This window comes from Triturus cristatus, chromosome 9, assembly GCF_964204655.1.
Source record: "Triturus cristatus chromosome 9, aTriCri1.1, whole genome shotgun sequence".
NCBI classification, from domain to species: Eukaryota; Metazoa; Chordata; class Amphibia; order Caudata; family Salamandridae; genus Triturus; species Triturus cristatus.
Window position 1 is genome coordinate 1,163,551,612 of NC_140592.1, and position 17,741 is coordinate 1,163,569,352.

Below are 17,741 nucleotides of genomic sequence, written 5' to 3' on the forward strand. Positions count from 1 at the left end.
AAAAAGTGTCACTCAAAGTGCTACACACTAGAATATCACTCATATTGGACTGAATCCATAGAATTGTTACACTTCTGAATTCTGAAAACTTGGCAGCTATGCAGAGAAGAAGCTGTCTACTGCACAGAAGTGTTACTTTGAGGTTTAGGCTGATAGGGTATTCAAAGAAAGGAGTGATAAAGTGAAGAATTATTAAACAAAAGTGATTCTCTAAGGAGTATCCAGTAATGTATGCTTAGTGCTTCACCATGTCATATTTTCACCTATCACAATGCTAAAATAATAATTTAACATAAAACTTTATTCGACTTACTTTGAATACATCATAAATTAATTCATATTGTTGTGCTCAACTGCCTGTATTGAGAATATGTGGTTAATTAACTCCTTCACCAAATAATGAATATGAACATGATTTGGAGTTTGGCAGATACGGTACATCTGCTACAAAGTAGCAGTTGTCTCATCCACCCTATTTAGAGTTTATAGGAACTCTGAATGCTCTCTAGGGCGTGGAGGGCATCCGCCACTTTTTAGAGAATGTCCTGTACGCTCAATCTAGGGGTAGACCACAGCCACCACTTTTTAGAGTATGTCCTGTACGCTCTGTACAGGACATCTGCTACTTTTGGGAGTTTGTCTTTGATCCGCTACTCTAAACAAAGCCTTAAGACAGGAATGGTTACTAAATGCTTAGGAATCTTTTTCTGCTCGTTTCAGTTATGCTGTGTCAGTTGTATTAGTGCTGTTCTTTATTCAGGGCCACTATAATTATGCAACAGGAGAGGGCCAGATTATGCAGCAGGGGCAAGTAAATTATGCGGCAAGAAAAGGCAAAATATGCGGCACATTTCGTGACCATATCACTTTACTTTGTAATTTTTACACTTGTTAACACTGTTTGAGCATTAATTACAGCTCATTAGTATCAACTTAACACCCAAACATAGCAATAAGCAACAGAAAGGTGACCGTTCAAACTCTGCAAACGGCAACACGTGTAGCTGTGTTATTAGTAACTTTTGAACCGCTTGTGCTAGAAACATGTCTTGGTCGTTAAAATCTACAGATTATGCAGCAGATTATGTGGCAAATGGATTAGTTACTTACCTGTAATCCTAGTTCTCATCCAGGGGTATACTCATCAAAGTCATGATCTATGAATAAACCCCGCCCACGTGCGGGATCCCGGAGCATATAGAAAATACATATATATACATATATATGCATATGTGAAAACATATACATGCAGCCTAAAAATGTTTCAAACATGGCAATGCTGTAAATTACATAGGTTTGCATTATAATCCCCCCTAACCCATAAGGAAACAAGCATTTACAATGCAATGGTCTCTGCATTGTTAAAGTTAGAGCTATTGGCATTGCTCATGACATTATTTTTGTTTATGTTTTTAAAACATTTAAAGAAACGGCATTGTTATTTACAATGTCAATAGCTTAATCTCTCTCAAATGCGAGACCTATTTTTGTGCAGGTTTCCTTCCTGCACAAAAATATTCATCCCCTCAACGCAGGCACCCTTGCACCATGGTACAAAGGTACCTGTGTTGGCACACGGCAGCCCATAATGCGCCAGTGCAGGGGAAAAGGACAGGAATGCGTCGTATCTGATAGATATAGTGCATTCCTGCCCTTTTCGTTTGCCATAGGGCAGAGCAGCAAAAGCAGATAACAGCAAAGCACATTGGTAAGACCTCACGTTGCTGAGTCTGGCCATCAGGGAAGCAAGCACGCGTTGTGTGGTCATTCTCCGCTTGTGATATTGTCCATCAACATCTATGCGATACTGACGGCATAGAAAGAGATGTCAGACTAATTGAGAGAATGTTACAATTCAAAAAAATGGGTGCAAGTACGGGCTTAACCATAAAATTGCTCCAATCCAAGATGGCCGCTATCAGTATTCTAATGTGGAAGTATTCCGGTCGAATTAGCAGAAATGTTTATTTTGGGCAAAATTTGACCTGCTATAAACAACTGGATGCGACTCAATTCAAATTACGCACTAGGCAAGAGCAATATGCTGTCTAAAAGAAAAAGAAACAACATCCTGGAAAAAGCAAACACTCATAGGGAATGAAAGATTAAATAAAGCATGTAAAATGTAAGCAGAAACAACATGGTGAACTTAACGCCTTTACAGTCATAATGCAGAAATCAACGAGTATTTTTCCCTGAAAACTACAGGGCCCAGAAAGGACCCATTTCAATGTCCACTGCTTATATGCTTACAAAACGTAAGCAGCCTGGTTTAAAAAGACCACATTCGTGAACACAAAGCCGCCGTATACATTTTGTTTTCCAATCCACCCATCAACCAGGTATTGCAGTACCTCCAGGTTTGGCGCACTTCCCCACCAGGGAAAAAACAGAACTTCACTGCAAACTCAGTAAAGTGACGCTAATGTTTTTGGGGTTTGAATAAAACCAATATGGCCACTTTAAGAACACTCCGTCTTTTTTTTTTGTATTGATTTTTCATATTATGAACCTTTTATTTCTGAGGCTGCACTTTGCAATAGAAAAATGTACAAACGGCATTTCCAGAAAAAGTTTTTTTTTGCATCCATTTCACAGAGGAACAAATGAACGACAGAAAGAAAGAGAGGGTGAGAACCATTTCTTGAGTCATGGTTTTCGGTAAGTGAGGAGGAGTTAGAGAGGGAATAAGAGTAAGAAAGGGTGGGGGGGCAGCTGCCAGCGGCAGAGCAGAAGCTGATATTACAATTTCTAGTGGTGTTGACTCATTCCGCCGAGTGGACGACATCTCACACATCTGCCATTGCTTGGTAGTGAATACATAGGGTTTTGGTACAGTTCCTACGAGGGAAACTCGATATAAGGCTCCACTGTGAAGAGGACACCACATAATGTATGGCTTTTTTCACTTCTACTAGCGGGTTATTATTCACGCTTTGTAGGTCGGATTATGAGCATCTGTTTCCAAAGTATGTACCCAAAAGTATGATGGCAAGCATTCTAAACTCTCCACAAGACAGCATGTTTATGTAAAGACAAGTTTAACTGAACTAGACCTGTATTATCTTTTCAAACTCTCACGCTTTTCACCCAACAGTCCACATCCGCGTCAAACTACAACCAACACCAATTTCGACCCCACACACACACACAAAGGAAACCCAGGAACCAGATGACCATCGGATCGCAGCGGAACCTAGTCCTGCCGATAAACGTTCATTTAACGATACAAGTGAAGTAAACTTACATGGCAACCCAAAAAGCCCTTACAACGCAATATACCCCCGCTCCCAAGCAGTCAGTAGTATGTTTACACACAATGGTGTTTTAACAAAATACACGCAGGATCTGTGATGGTTATAGTATGTAGTTTCCGTATAAGAAATACTGTATTTAGGATCGTACAGTCTGCAGACTTCTTTAGCATCCGCAAAACATACAAGGTGGTTCCATCCGAGCACACCGCGTCCTCGCACGAGATGGACCTCCCTACAGCCCGACCAGAGTCAAACATACGGCACTTCCTGCAGAGTCACTAATCAGACCGGAAGACCTTCGCTGCATGTCCCTTCCCACTACTTCTTTTTGCATATTTATAAAGCGTGAACTAAACCCGAAGGTATTGGAGCGATTTACATAGCACCGCATTTACATTACACATTCAGGCACGGGGAGATTAAGTGATTTGCCCAGAATCACAGCATGTGGACGCGACCCCGAGGCTCGAACCCTGGTTTCCAGCACCAAAGTCGGCAGTTTAAGCCGACGGACCACATCCTCGCCACTACCCGATGAAGCGATGCCTGTACCTCCGATGACCGCCTCTCCCTCAACGAGAGCGTGATGCCCACCCCGAGTGTACCCTGCAGCCCTTGAATGTTTGGCCCTCGGTCCCGCAGAGTAACGAAAGCATCACGACCATGTCGGTGGACCCTGAAAGCCCTGGACGCGGGCCCCGTGGGCTCACCCCGCAGTCCCTCGTCCCGCGACACAATGATGCTGCTCTACACCCCGCCTACTGTCCTCACCGCCAGATCCGGTACTCGCCTACTACACCCAGTCGCCCCTAGGACCCTCCGACATGGCACAACAGTTTTTTTTTCAAATGTAGAACAGAACTTTAACCAAAACTCATCTTTAATCCGGTCACAGAAGTCGGAGGTGGTGAACTTCAGCTGCTGTGGCAGGTGAGACGAGCCCGAGTGCCGGCTTTGTGAAAACATCATGTCCGTCGGGCGGTGTCCGGGAGGGGGGTGGGCGTCTCCCCGCGGCTCCCCTGGCGCTCTCCCTGGCTGGCCTCGTTCGCTGTCCCCCGCCTCCGCTCTCCGCCTCTCACTGCGGCGCAGGTTCCCGTAATGGCGGCTCAGGAAGGGCACAACAGTTTTAAATAACGAATTTCGAACTCTGACTTAAGAAGAAGATCCTGTATTGTTTGTCAGACAGAATGTGGAAAGGGCTGGGGGGCGCAACAACGGCCGGATGCTGTGGAATAGCAACGAGACCTCTCTCCACCACCGCTCCCACCCCCTGCACGATCTCAGCTTCCCCTCCACCAGCCATTTAATAATAAAAAAAGAACAAAACTAACCTTTAAACATCTACGACGAGGGCACCGGAAGACACGACCGCCTTTCTCCGAGGCACAGCAGAAAATGCCTCGGAGAAACGCCACGTCCTTTTCGGATTTGGGGGCGTGTTTTGCTGTTGTCTCCTCCCTGAGACTTCTCGCAAAAAACACGCCCCCCGATCCGAAAAGGACGGGGCTTCAACGGAGTGACTGGACCTCTTCTCCAGTGGCTGGCCAGCATTTAAGAGGCCAGCCAATGGAGAACAGGAGAGAAGAGGGGCGGGTGCAAGCCCCTCTTCTCAAAGTCACTCAAACTCATTAAATCTCGGAGCGAGACTGCGCAAGCGCAGCCTTTCGCAGCCGAGACCTAAAAAGGAAGCACCAAGCCAATTGTCACACAACAATGCTTTATTGCCATAAAGCAAACTTGTAATTGCAGGCACTTGCCTGTAGGCTGCAGTAGAGTATCAAGAAACAAAGAAAACTGACACCTTGCCTTTAAGGCATTAGAGTAAGGGGACCGTGCCTTTAGGACCTGCAGGAGACCCCTTGCTTCCATGATGCACCACAGGTGACAGTTAGGTCAGTTCTTTTTGACGGTGCACTCGCACCTGAGTAGATCTGCACTTAATAAATAATGACTTGAGGAGAAAAAGCTCGTCCGGGGAGGTGGGTGGGTCGCTTATGACTTTGATGAGTATACCCCTGGATGAGAACTAGGATAACAGGTAAGTAACTAATCCTTCTCATCCAGGGGATACTTATCAATAGTCATAATCTATGAATAGAGTAGTAAGCCCATACCCAAAGTCTCGCGGACGAGCACTATAGCATTTAGAACATGCATTAACAACACATAAGCGTAGCAGTCATGCAAACAAATTCCTCAAAGAGGCCTGCCCCACCTGGGCGTCGGCCAGTGCGTCTGAATCTAGGCAATAATGGCGTGTAAAAGTATGTATGGAGCGCCATGTAGCCGTTTTGCAAATTTCAGACATGGGAACGTTGCGAAGGAGAGCTACAGTAGAAGCTTTCCCTCTAGTAGAGTGTGCTCTTGGTCTACCCTGTAGCACCTTGTGAGACAGCTGATAGGACAAGGCTATACATGAGACAATCCATCTAGAAATGGACCTCTTGGAGGCAGCCAGCCCGGTATTCGTTGGACCGTAATTAACAAAGAGCCTGTCAGACTTTCTAAGCGAAAGGGTCTTAGCAAGATAAAATTTCAATACCCTCCGGAGGTCAAGAGAATGTAAAGCTCTCTCCTGGGAAGTGGTTGGCTGAGGAAAAAAAGTGGGCAACGTAATAACCTGATTAATGTGGAAGTCCGAGACCACCTTGGGCAGGAAGCTCGGATGAGTACGTAGTACCACTCTATTAGCATGGAAAACAGTGTAAGGTTCCTTGAAGCAGAGGGCCTGAATTTCACTCACCCTACGGGCAGAAGTGATGGCTACTAAGAAGGCAGCCTTCCAGGTCAGATGCTGTAAGGATGCCTTATGAATAGGCTCGAAAGGAGCTCCCATCAACTTAGAGAGAACAATGTTGAGTTCCCAGGGAGGGGAAAGAGACCTCACTGGTGGAACTACTTTCTTAAGCCCTTCTAGAAAATCTTTGACTACCGGCATCTGGATGAATGAGGCCTGGGTAGGAGATTTTCTATAAGCTGTGATAGCAGCTAAGTGGACTCTGATGGAAGTATACTTTAAACCAGACTTTGCCAAGTGTAATAAGTAGGGGAGAATAACCTGTTCTTGACCCCGGATCGGATCAAGGGTGTTATCTCTACACCAAATGTAGAACCTCTTCCACTTGAAGGCATAAGACTTCCTAGTGGAGGGCCTTTTTGCTTCTCGCAGAATGTTCATGCAGTCCGCAGGAAGATCTAAATGCCCGTACTGGATGAGTTCAGGAGCCATGCCGTCAAGCGAAGAGAGGGGAGGTTGGGATGGAACACTCTCCCCTGATCCTTGGTCAGTAAGTTCGGCAGGCAAGGCAATCTCCGGTGTGGCACCTCTGACAGCTGTAGTAGATCCGGGTACCACCACTGACTGGGCCACTCCGGAGCTATCAGGATCATCCGCGTTCTGGTCCTGTAGAATTTCTGTATCACAGCTGGGATGAGAGGGAGAGGAGGAAAAGCGTATAGCAATGTCCGTGACCAGCTGATCAAAAGTGCGTTCCCCTGAGATCCCTGTTGGGGGAACCTGGAGGCGAAGACGGGGCATTTTTTGTTTGCCGCGTCTGCAAAAAAAAGATCTATGTCCGGTACTCCCCACTGCCGGAAGATTTCTTGAGCGACATCTTCGTTGAGCACCCAGTCGTGCGCTTCGACGAAGTCTCTGCTGAGGCCGTCTGCCTGGACGTTCAGGGTCCCTGGCAGGTGAACAGCGATGATCGAAAGGCCTCTCGCCAGTAGCCATCGCCAAATGGACTGAGCTTCCAGAGATAGGACTCGTGATCTGGTGCCTCCTTGCTTGTTCAGATAGAACATAGTTGTTGTGTTGTCTGTCTGAATCTGCACGTGGTTGGTTTGGAGGGACGGATACAGGGATTTGAGAGCTAGATGGACTGCTCGTAGCTCCAAGAAGTTTATGTGATAACTCTGTTCGGTATTGGACCAGACACCTTGTACCTGAAGCTGGTCCATATGAGCACCCCAGCCCTGCATGGAGGCATCTGTGACCACTGTCTGTGTCGGAGGCGCCTGATGGAAGGGGACGCCGTGAAGTAGATGGGAGCGTTTCATTCACCATCTGATGGAGTCTTTGGCAGCTTGGTGAAGAGAGATGAGATCTTCCCAGCGGCCGGACCTCTGCGACCACTGATCCTCTAGCTCTTGTTGCAGAGGGCGCATGTGAAGACGTGCATTGGGCACAATGTAAATGCACGAAGCCATCGACCCCAGAAGTGACGACACTTGCCTGGCTGTGGGAAATGCCGCGTTGAGAAGCGTGTGGCATTTCTGAAGCATGGATGATAACCTCTCCTCCGAAGGACACACGCTTGCCTTTGCAGAGTCCAGAGAGGTGCCCAGGTAGTGAATCCGCTGAGTGGGATTGAGGACCGACTTTTTGTAATTGACCTGTAATCCCAGCGACTGTAGGAGATTGAGGCAGAACGAGAGATGGCTCTGGAGTCGAACAGGAGTGGAACTCTTCAGGAGCCAGTCGTCTAGATAGGGATAGACGAATATCTTCCATTTGCGGAGGAAGGCAGCTACCACCGCCATGCACTTTGAGAATGTCCGTGGGGCGGATTTGAGGCCAAACGGCAGAACTCTGTACTGATAGTGCTGACAAGAGATCTGAAATCTGAGAAATTTCCGGTGTTTCACTGAGATAGGAATATGGAAGTAGGCATCCTGTAGGTCGATGGCACACATCCAGTCTCCCTGGTGAAGATGCGGGAAGATCTGATGCAGAGCCAGCATTCTGAACTTTTCCTTCCTGACAAATCCGTTGAGCAGACGGAGGTCGAGAATGTGTCTGTACTCTTTGACTACTCCTCATTTTTGAACAAGAAAGTACCAGGAGTATACTCCTTGATTTCTTAGTAGGGGAGGAACTTCCTCTATGGCGTTCTTGGAGAGGAGAGTAGCTACTTCGCCCAGTAAAAGCCGATTTTGGATTTGAGGGAGGTGCTGCCTCCGTGGGGATACATGCGGAGGGGGAGACTTGAACCTCAGCAAGTAGCCATGCTGTACAATATTCAGCACCCATCTGTCTTTTGTAATTGCTTCCCACTCTGCCAGGTGAACACTGATACTGCCTCCTACCGGAGTGGCGAACGAGCGCGGAGGAAGTAAGGTCTCACTGTTTTGAGGGCTGTTTGGTGGAGGACTGTTGCTGCTTTGCATTTCCTCTCCCTCTGCCACGACCCCTTTGTTGAAACTGGGACCTCTGCTGATTTTGGGAGGACCATTGGGGTGTTTGAACGCGCTGATGAAAGGCACGCTTGTCGCCCTGGCGAAAGCGCTTTCGATATTTCTTGCGCTTTTCCATGCCAACAGCTTTAACAGTGTCCAACTCTGCCTTCATTTTGCTCATTTGGTCATCAGCGTGAGCCCCAAACAAAGATGACCCGTTAAAAGGCAGATTAAGAATTTCTTTCTGCGCATCAGGCTTGAGGCTCGTTAGCCGTAGCCAGGCTGAGCGCCGAGAGCATACCCCATGAGAGTAGCCATGAGCGGCGAGGTCCGAAGCATCCGCAGCCGCACTGATAATTTGATTGGCTACGAGCCCACCTTCCAGGAGAATTTCATTAAAATCCTGCCTGTCTTCCCTTGGCAGTTTCTCAGCAAATCTGGAGAGGGAATCCCACAGAGAGCGATCGTACCGTCCTAGCAGGGCTGAAGCACTAGCCACTTTCATGTGTGAGGGAGAAGTGTTGCACATCTTTCTGCCATACGAATCCATTTGCTTGCTGTCTTTCTCCGGGGGGACAGAAGAGGACACAGAGGCAGAATGAGACTTCATGGCAGCCGCCACGATAACGGAGTCCGCTGGTGGGTCCGCCCTTAAAAACAAGGGATCCTCAGCAGGAGCCTTATATTTTTTCGCTATTCTTGAAGGCACAGAACCCACCGTAGCAGGAGTGAGAAATGTGGCCATCGCTGGCTCCAACAATCCTGGCACCTATGGTAGCAAAGGTCTTGGTGCTGACCGGTGATGCAACGTATCAAATATAATTGACGTGGGGGCCAGAGGGGTGTGCAGCGTGATATTCAGTTTCTGCGCACCTCTACCCAGGACGTCAGAGAAAGTAGCGATGTCATCCACTGGGGACACTCGTGACGGGGGTGTAGAAGACAAGGTCGGAGAATAGTCCCGGACCGAGGACCTTGTGGAGGAAGACCAGGTGGGTGATCTAGTGTGTCGCCTCTTGTAGGGACGGTCGCTGTGATGACCCCTGGACCGTGATCCGTGTTTGGAAGGAGATCTTGGCTTTCTGTGAGAAGAGGGACGATCCCTGGATCGTGACCGGCGTGGAGAAGTTGGCTTTGGACTACCAGGAGGGGACCTGCTCCTACGCGGAGAAATTCTAGAGGGAGAGTACGTGCGGGAATATTCAGAGCCCGGACTTCTACAGGCACCTGTACCCACACTCTTCAACCAGCGAGGTGAAAGTCCGAACTTCTCCGGTGCCTTAGGCGATCCTTCCGGAGAGATCTGCACGATATGCAGGCCTGGAGATGATGATCGATCTCCTGAAGATCTAGATCTGGCTCTTCTCTCCGCGGTCACTGCTGCTCTTTCCTTCGAAGTAGAACTCCTCGACGTAGATGATGTTTGTGTCACCATCGGTGCCGATTGTTGTGAATGGCGCTCCGCCCTCGACGGTGGTCTCGACCCCGACCGCCTACGGCGTTGCGGAGACCTCGACTTCGACCTTCGTCGTCGACCTGATGACTTCGACGTCGACCTTTCATGGCGTCGACTTGGCGCCTTCGACGTCGACCTTCCATGACGTCGACTTGGCGACTTCGACCTTTCATGACGTCGACTGGGGGTTGACCTCATCGACGTCGAATGCCTTGACGTCGAACGCTCCACTCGCGGCGAGACATAAGTCGTCGCCTCTCTCGACGCCGACCCCCTCGAGGGTGGCGGAGAGTGTCTCGACGTCGACGGAAGCCTCGACGGAGACAGTCCAGATCTCACCGGACTAACAGCCTTCGAGCCCGAAGGACTGTGCCTCGACGCCGACTTACTTCTCTGCGGCGGAGAATCTCGACGTCGAGATGAATCTCTTGACACAGAAGTCGTTTTCGGTTTTTTCGACAGTACCTACGACGTCGACGGCGAATCTCCTGGAACCTTGGTCTTCCTGGGGTCAGGAGAGGTGGTATGTCGCCGTTTCTGAGGTTGTCTAGCTGAAGAAGGTGGTTTTAAGGATGAATGGTCGCCTTCACGACGGCTTCTTTCCTTCTCCAGCTGGGCATGCAGCTTAATGCGCTCTCTATCGCGCAGAGTGCGCCTGGAAAACTTCTGGCAGTGGGGGCACCGGTCAGGATTGTGTGAAGTTGGTAAACACGCAATACACACGGAGTGTGGATCCGCCAGTGCCATCTTATTAACACAGGAAGGGCATTTCCTAAATAAAGCAGGCATTCTGACTGGAAAAAAATTGAAATTCTTCAGGAAACCAGCAGAACACGCTTTCAGGAGCCAGAAAATGTCTAATTTTCTGAAAAATTCTGTATTACAAAACTTTCAGTGAAAAAACTGAAGAGCTCAAGCTCCAGGATCCTCATAGAAGGAGCCGGAAAAAAGAACTGGCCTGTCACCTGTGGTGCATCATGGGAGCAAGGGGTCTCCTGCAGGTCTTAAAGGCACGGTCCCCTTACTCTAATGCCTTAAAGGCAAGGTGTCAGTTTTCTTTGTTTTATTGATACTCTACTGCAGCCTACAGGCAGGTGCCTGCAATTACAAGTTTGCTTTATGGCAATAAAGCATTGTTGTGTGACAATTGGCTTGGTGCTTCCTTTTTTCCTTATGGGTTAGGGGATATTATAATGCAAACCTATGTAATTTACAGCATTGCCATGTTTGAAACATTTTTAGGCTGCATGTATATGTTTTCACATATGCATATATATGTATATATATGTATTTTCTATATGCTCCGGGATCCCGCATGTGGGCGGGGATTATTCATAGATTATGACTTAGAAGATTATCCCCTGGGTGAGAATGATAATTATGCAAAAAATGCTGCAGCCGCATATTTGCATAATTCCAGTGGCCCTGCCTTTATTCAAGAAGCAGTAAGCACTTTTCTACCTTCACCACCTTTAGTGTTGGGAAAACCAGATTCGGCCTTTAACATCTTAAGCCCATTGAACGTTGGTAAAATGAGAAAAGAGGAATACAACTGACGAACACATACCAATCAGAATGTGTTTGCAAACACCGATTCACATCGCCTGGACTCAATGATTCTCATGGAAAGAAATTCACATCACCATGTACCATGTTTTCCTTTCTCCTTGCTCCACCTGGGAGTATTTTTGTCCACAAATCAGTCAAACAAGAACCAATGCACATTGTGGAAACAAAGGCCAACAGCAGTGTGACTACCATGGGACAGGAGGAATCCAAAGGATGTGCAGAAAATCAATATTGCATATGAAAAGAGAAGCTGGCAGTAGTTTTGTGAAGGCAGGTAGGATGCCTCTAATGTGACCAATAACCTGCTGCAGAGTACAAGTACAGGATGGTCAACACAAGAACGGATGTATAGTTCTGCAGGTAACCCTGCCCCGCAACTGCAACTGCAGATCACCCTTCATAGGATGCTTTGCATTGAAGACACTATCAGAGCCCAGGCTAAAGGGCAAGCAATTCTCTCCGAGAGGTATGGTGCACACCATGATGGATAATTTATTTTCTTTGTAGTAGGATGACATCTCACTGGATCATTAGAATTTTCAATCCATCTTTTGAAGGGTACAGTGGCTCAGATATTTGGGATCACATCCATTATCATTTTCTTTTTTGGAAGGAAAGACCACCATAGATGTGGATTTTCAGTCTTTGGTTTAAGGGCACATCTATCCTTTTGCTTTCAGACAGAGAAGATCCATCTGGTCAGAAGAGGATGGTAGGTGGGTACACTCATCCAGGCAAGTAAGCAATCCTCCAGGACATCCCAAAGTTGCGTGTACATTCCCTATGGTTGGTGAAAATGCGTACCTTTATGTAGGACATGAGGGAGGGTCAAAGCCTGAGGGCTGTGCTGGGCTCAAAAGCCACAATTTGTCTTTAATCTTTTTTAAATGTTGAATTCAACGTCAGGGTCTAAGAATAAGATGGTCACATTTTTGGATTCGGTCACAGTCTGAACCCTCTAGTGAGGAGAAGATGGCATGTGCACCAAAATATTTAGACAGTTGTTTAAGAACACAACATTAAATTCTATAGTGCATGAAACATGCAGCACATTTGTCAATGGTGTAAACTGGAGCTACGCAAGGGGCACATTTTTTCAAATGACCGGGTGGGAAGTGTCTTAAGTCCAAGCTGAGGCTGAATATCACGAAGAGGTTTCAGATCTGCATCTGGAGGGATGGAAAGAAAGGAACTGTCTGCTTACGTGGATGGTACTTATATGCAGCTCAGCTCATCTCTTACGAGTCGGAACGGCATTGATGTGGAGTCGCACACGCCTCTTAGCGGCACGCAGGCTACCTACTCCAAAGGTTTCCGGTACTCAAGCTAGAGTTAAACATGGCAGGTGACGTGAGATATGGCATATGTTGCATGCATTGCATATCATATCTAGGGAATGTCAGTGGTTTTAGTCGGAACCATAACTCAGTTTTTAACTATAGTTTTTTTACTGAAAATAATATATATGTACATTTATAGACAGGATACATAATCAGTGACTGTGTAATATGGTCTAATGCTGCAAAACCTCAGAGATGGCAATATAGGACCATATATACAGGTGACCAATTATGTATTCTTTATATCACTGTTTTTTTAGGGACAGTTAGCTAAAAACCTTCAAAGTGCAGCTACCAATGGGCATTGTATGGATTTAGATCATTTGGCTTTGTTTACTTTTCTTTAATGAACTGTTAATAGAGCAAGGAGCAATGACGTGGGTCAGTGAATTTAGGCGATTCTGTGGCTGCAGCGTTTCATGCATGATTATGGATTTACTGCATTTGCCACATAGTTTGTCACATATTTTGCAGATTTCAACAAGATACAATCAGCATCTCAAACAGATTAAAATAATAGTCACAGAAAATATAGCACGTAATTTTCATTTTCTTGCAGCATAATCTGATCCTCTATGCCACACAAGCCTACTACCCCTGCCAATAATAAAGCCTCGCAGAGTGATTTGGGGGCTACCTTTAAGATTATAAATTCAGTAATTCACAGGCAATGCCCTATGAAGAGTAACAAAACATAATCTATATATATATATATATATATATATATGCTCCAAATTACCAATACTTGAAAGTAAAGGATGACGACGCCGTGTCTTGCAAAATACAAAATTTAATGCTCAGCTGTTGGACGCGTTTCGCCTGTCCCGCAGGCTTGTTCACCAACCGTTTACAATAAAGTTTGCCACCATTTTAAGACACTTACAGCGTGTCACGTGCACAAGAACTACAAATGCAGTGTATTCAACAACAGACTAGTAGTTTTTTCACATATATGTCAATTCAAACTTTAACAATCTCTTAGCTTGATTATTTAAGAATCATTATTGATCCGAAAATTAAAAATAAAACTAAGTACCAAAAGGGCATCGAGCAAGTTGATGCAGGAGGACAAATTACGCGCTATCATTCATTATAAACCTCGTAATAATCGGTAATGTACCTGTCAAATGCTAATTGCATTTTCACTGCAAAACAATGCCGTGTTCTTTTGTCACATTATCTACAATGATGTTTGATATTAATCAAGACTGGTGTATTGCCCAAGTGGGCCAAAATCTCCAAATTATTGAATATATCTGCAAATGTTACATTTTATAACAGTGCTCCCAAAATAAAAATAAAAATAAAACAACTTAAAAAAGTGCTAATGTAGGAAGTGGTTAAAAAACGGAAAGGAAGTCGGCTGCACTTGTACATTCAACCTAGATGGGTATACAGGTCTTCCTCAATATTAAGTCCTGTCGGGGTCTTGCAATTTAATTTGATTATATAAGAAGATTCTAGTCTTCTCAATTGTTTTTCTTTGTTACCCCCTCTTTTGCTGCTCTTGACCGCATCAATTACAAAGTATGTCAAGCCTGCTATACTTTTGTTATGAAAGCGTTCAAAATGTCGCGCCACAGGGTACGATTTGTCACCATTTTTAATCGCTCTCAAATGCTGCAAAACACGTTTATGCACAGGCAGGATTGTGCTGCCCACGTATCTCAGGCCACAAGGGCACTGAAGTACATAGACAGCAAAATCTGTCTTACATGTGTAATGTCCTTTGATTTTAAATATCTTATTGGCAAAGCCTGATGTATATCTGGAGGTGTTCGTGCCATGAATACAGGCTTTACATTTCGTACATCTCACAAAACCTTCTTTTTTAGTGAGCCACATGGTGGCAGCTGTCTTAGTAGGCGGAGTTTTTAAAGCATTGACACGGCGTCGTCATCCTTTACTTTCAAGTATTGGTAATTTGGAGCATTTCATACGGATCGAGCCCGGATGATCCGGACGGACGACGCGCCCTTTGTTCAGGTGGTGCGGTGATTGTTAACCGAGCAAGAAAAGTTGGATATATATATATATATATATATATATACACACACACACACATATATATATATATATCCATAAACAACGAATTGCCTTGCAAAGAGTCACCAACACAGGTGGAAATTAAACCTTCTTTAATGCAGGTAACAGGCATAGCACGTTCAGTCCCCAACAGCAAAGCGCCAAACATGTTTCAGGCTCGATAGCCTTTGTTCACTGGCTGCGCATAAAGTCTCAGCAGCTGCGTGGATATATACCTCTGATCCCGGCCAAATGGGTCTTCATCAAGCAAAGTTGCATTCTGGGTTGAGAAGTCCATAACTGAACCATAGTGGTAGCTGGCCAAAACAATGTGCACAAAAATAAATTCCAATTGGGGGCTGAGGGGGAAGCTGTCACAATGCTTGTTAATGTCAATCCTGGCAAAATTTGGCATTTCACACTCCACACGGTGCTCATTCCTTCGAGCACCGCAGGGCCGCTAACTGTGTGGCGGGGTGTCTCCGCGGTGAGGCACGCCGCATGTCATATCATTGTGGCAGCTTCCCCCTCAGCCCCCAATTGGTTATGTTAAGCTTGTGTTATTTGCAACTTTGACCCTCTACCATACACTTCATGGGTGGCCGAGTTCATGCTGACTATGAACCACAGATGAAAGGGTAACCTATCATGCACACGGTGTTCAATCTGTATACAACAGTTCAGGGAAAACCAAGTTCCAACAGATCCTGAAGCCCTGTCAATACCTTATGCCCTACTATGGGCCGTCCTTACCTGGATCAAATCCCCGACAGTCACTGAACCTACATTGAGAAAAGAAGGGGATATAGTAGCACAGTAGGTTCTGTTAATACTGTTTATAGAGACAGTTTATTCTGTACCACACTGTTAGCAGACAGTGAAACTCCTATGAGAAATAGACCACAGAGTATCAAAAAGTATCTGCTAAAAATAGTGTACACGCTATGTACTTGTCCAAAGAGCGACTATTCGCCTAAAATAACCAAGGTCTGAAGGTGCTATACATCATACTCCCAGCAGGCTTCAAACCGAGGTGAAAACTTTACAGATAGCCCATCTTCTGAAGCAAAACAAGCACATATACACATAGGTTTATACCTGGTGCACACAATCGTCTATGTTACGTAGAAATTGTAATGTTGAGACAATTCAGTTTAATAACTTAAGGCTGCCTACAATACTTTGTATGAAACCTTTTTCCTAGAGTACCAAAAAACGTGTGTGGAACATAATGAACACTAGTTGTCAACTGTCAAGTTACTCATCAATACAAAGATTGAGAACGGGTTCAATATCTACGGTGCATTAGGAGCACATGCGTTTTATAAACACTTACACAAATTGGCTGGATACATGCTGTTCAACCTTAGGTAGAAAGTAATATGGTAGCTACCTGCCACTACGCAAACTATAAAACAAACTAACACACTCATTGGATGATGTCCTCAGTGATGTCATTTGAGAGGTCATCAGTGAAGTCATAAATGATGTCATTGAACATGTCTTAAGTGATGTAATATGTGAGGTCATAGGCAATGCATAGCAGGGCGCAAGTTATAGTTAGCTATGCTAACTATAACTAAAACTGTGTTTTTTTCTTTTTTTAGTTCAAAGCGTTAATGTCACTGATATATTCACTTATCTATAACGTTTTTTTGGCTGGACAGGGTCATCATGTGAATTGCGAACGAATGGACTGAGAACACAAATATTTCACTATCTGCATTCAGTTACTCAAGTGGCCTAGACCTTCCCTCCATTATTGCAAAAGGCCACAGCACGGCTACATTACAAAACCCGAACACAGTCCAACTAGGATTCCATGGACTAAAGCCGACAGCACTTACTTACATATTCACATAGGACTACGTTACTGGTTCGTGGGAGGATAAAGTTCAGCACTATCTAATGTCTGGTCTACATAGACGGTTCACATCCAGCTACCTCAAAGTAATGTGCACTTCTTACATTGTAGGGGGGACTGTTCCAATGAAGAAAACTGTTGCAAACCTTGCCCCACACGATCCGAATAACAGAGGAAGAGTTTAAAATTACTGAGTTGACGCAATGAGTACCATTAGGATAGGTAATAGTTACATTTGTTATCCACTGGCAAAACTTCAATACTAAGGGAAATGTAAAAAGATAATTTATTAGCTCCTACCTGAATAAAGCACATTCAAGGGACTAATCATTTCCTTCAAAAGCAGATTGGAACTATCAGAGAAGATTGCCTTGAATGTTAGCAACCTATAATATTGACATAGCTTTAAAAACAAAGGGCCATATGTATAAACACATTTTTCCATAGACACCGAATAGGTAAAACCTTTTGATACATCTGGCCTATAGTATCTTTGCAAGATACCTGCTGGATGTTTTTATTGTATTTTTTATTGAAAAAAATAATTGAAGACTGAACCCTTTGGATGTCCTGAAACATTAGGAAGCAGCGTGGTAGAAATACTTAATTTTGTTCTAGTAACTTACCTCTATTGGGCACCTCGTATCCAGGTAACACTTCCGACAGCCTCATTCCTGACTTTGCCAATGCATATATCCGACTTTCCTGCAGCAAAAAGCCACAAATACAAAAGAGAATGCATTAAAGATGGACACAAACGCGTTATATTCATATGTTGCATAAGATTTTACAACACGAATTCTGACAGTGATGACCTGTAAGAGAGTCTAGAACTTTAAAAAGAGAGTTGACCCACCATGGTCTAATCATTTTAGTCTGGATAACAACACCTAACACTTAAAAATGTTTTGTTCTGACCACAGGCGTTTGTGTGTCACTCTATGAATGTCAAAATCAGCTTCCCATTTGAGGCGTCGTGCCTACAGCTCTGATTGCGGGAGCTGCAAAGGGAGGCTTCATAAAAATAGAATGTTCGTTTCTTCAACTACATC

General features: G+C 45.1%; 1 protein-coding gene across 1 annotated transcript in view; it reads right to left on the reverse strand.

Annotated features, from left to right (window-relative positions):
- The window catches only part of PLEKHH1 (pleckstrin homology, MyTH4 and FERM domain containing H1), a 380,707-nt gene that overhangs the window by 195,182 nt on the left and 167,784 nt on the right, over positions 1–17,741 (reverse strand). The window contains exon 8 of the mRNA XM_085627151.1: positions 17,316–17,394. Within this exon, the coding sequence (XP_085483277.1) occupies positions 17,316–17,394 (79 nt within the window). The remainder of the gene's footprint in view (positions 1–17,315; positions 17,395–17,741) is intronic.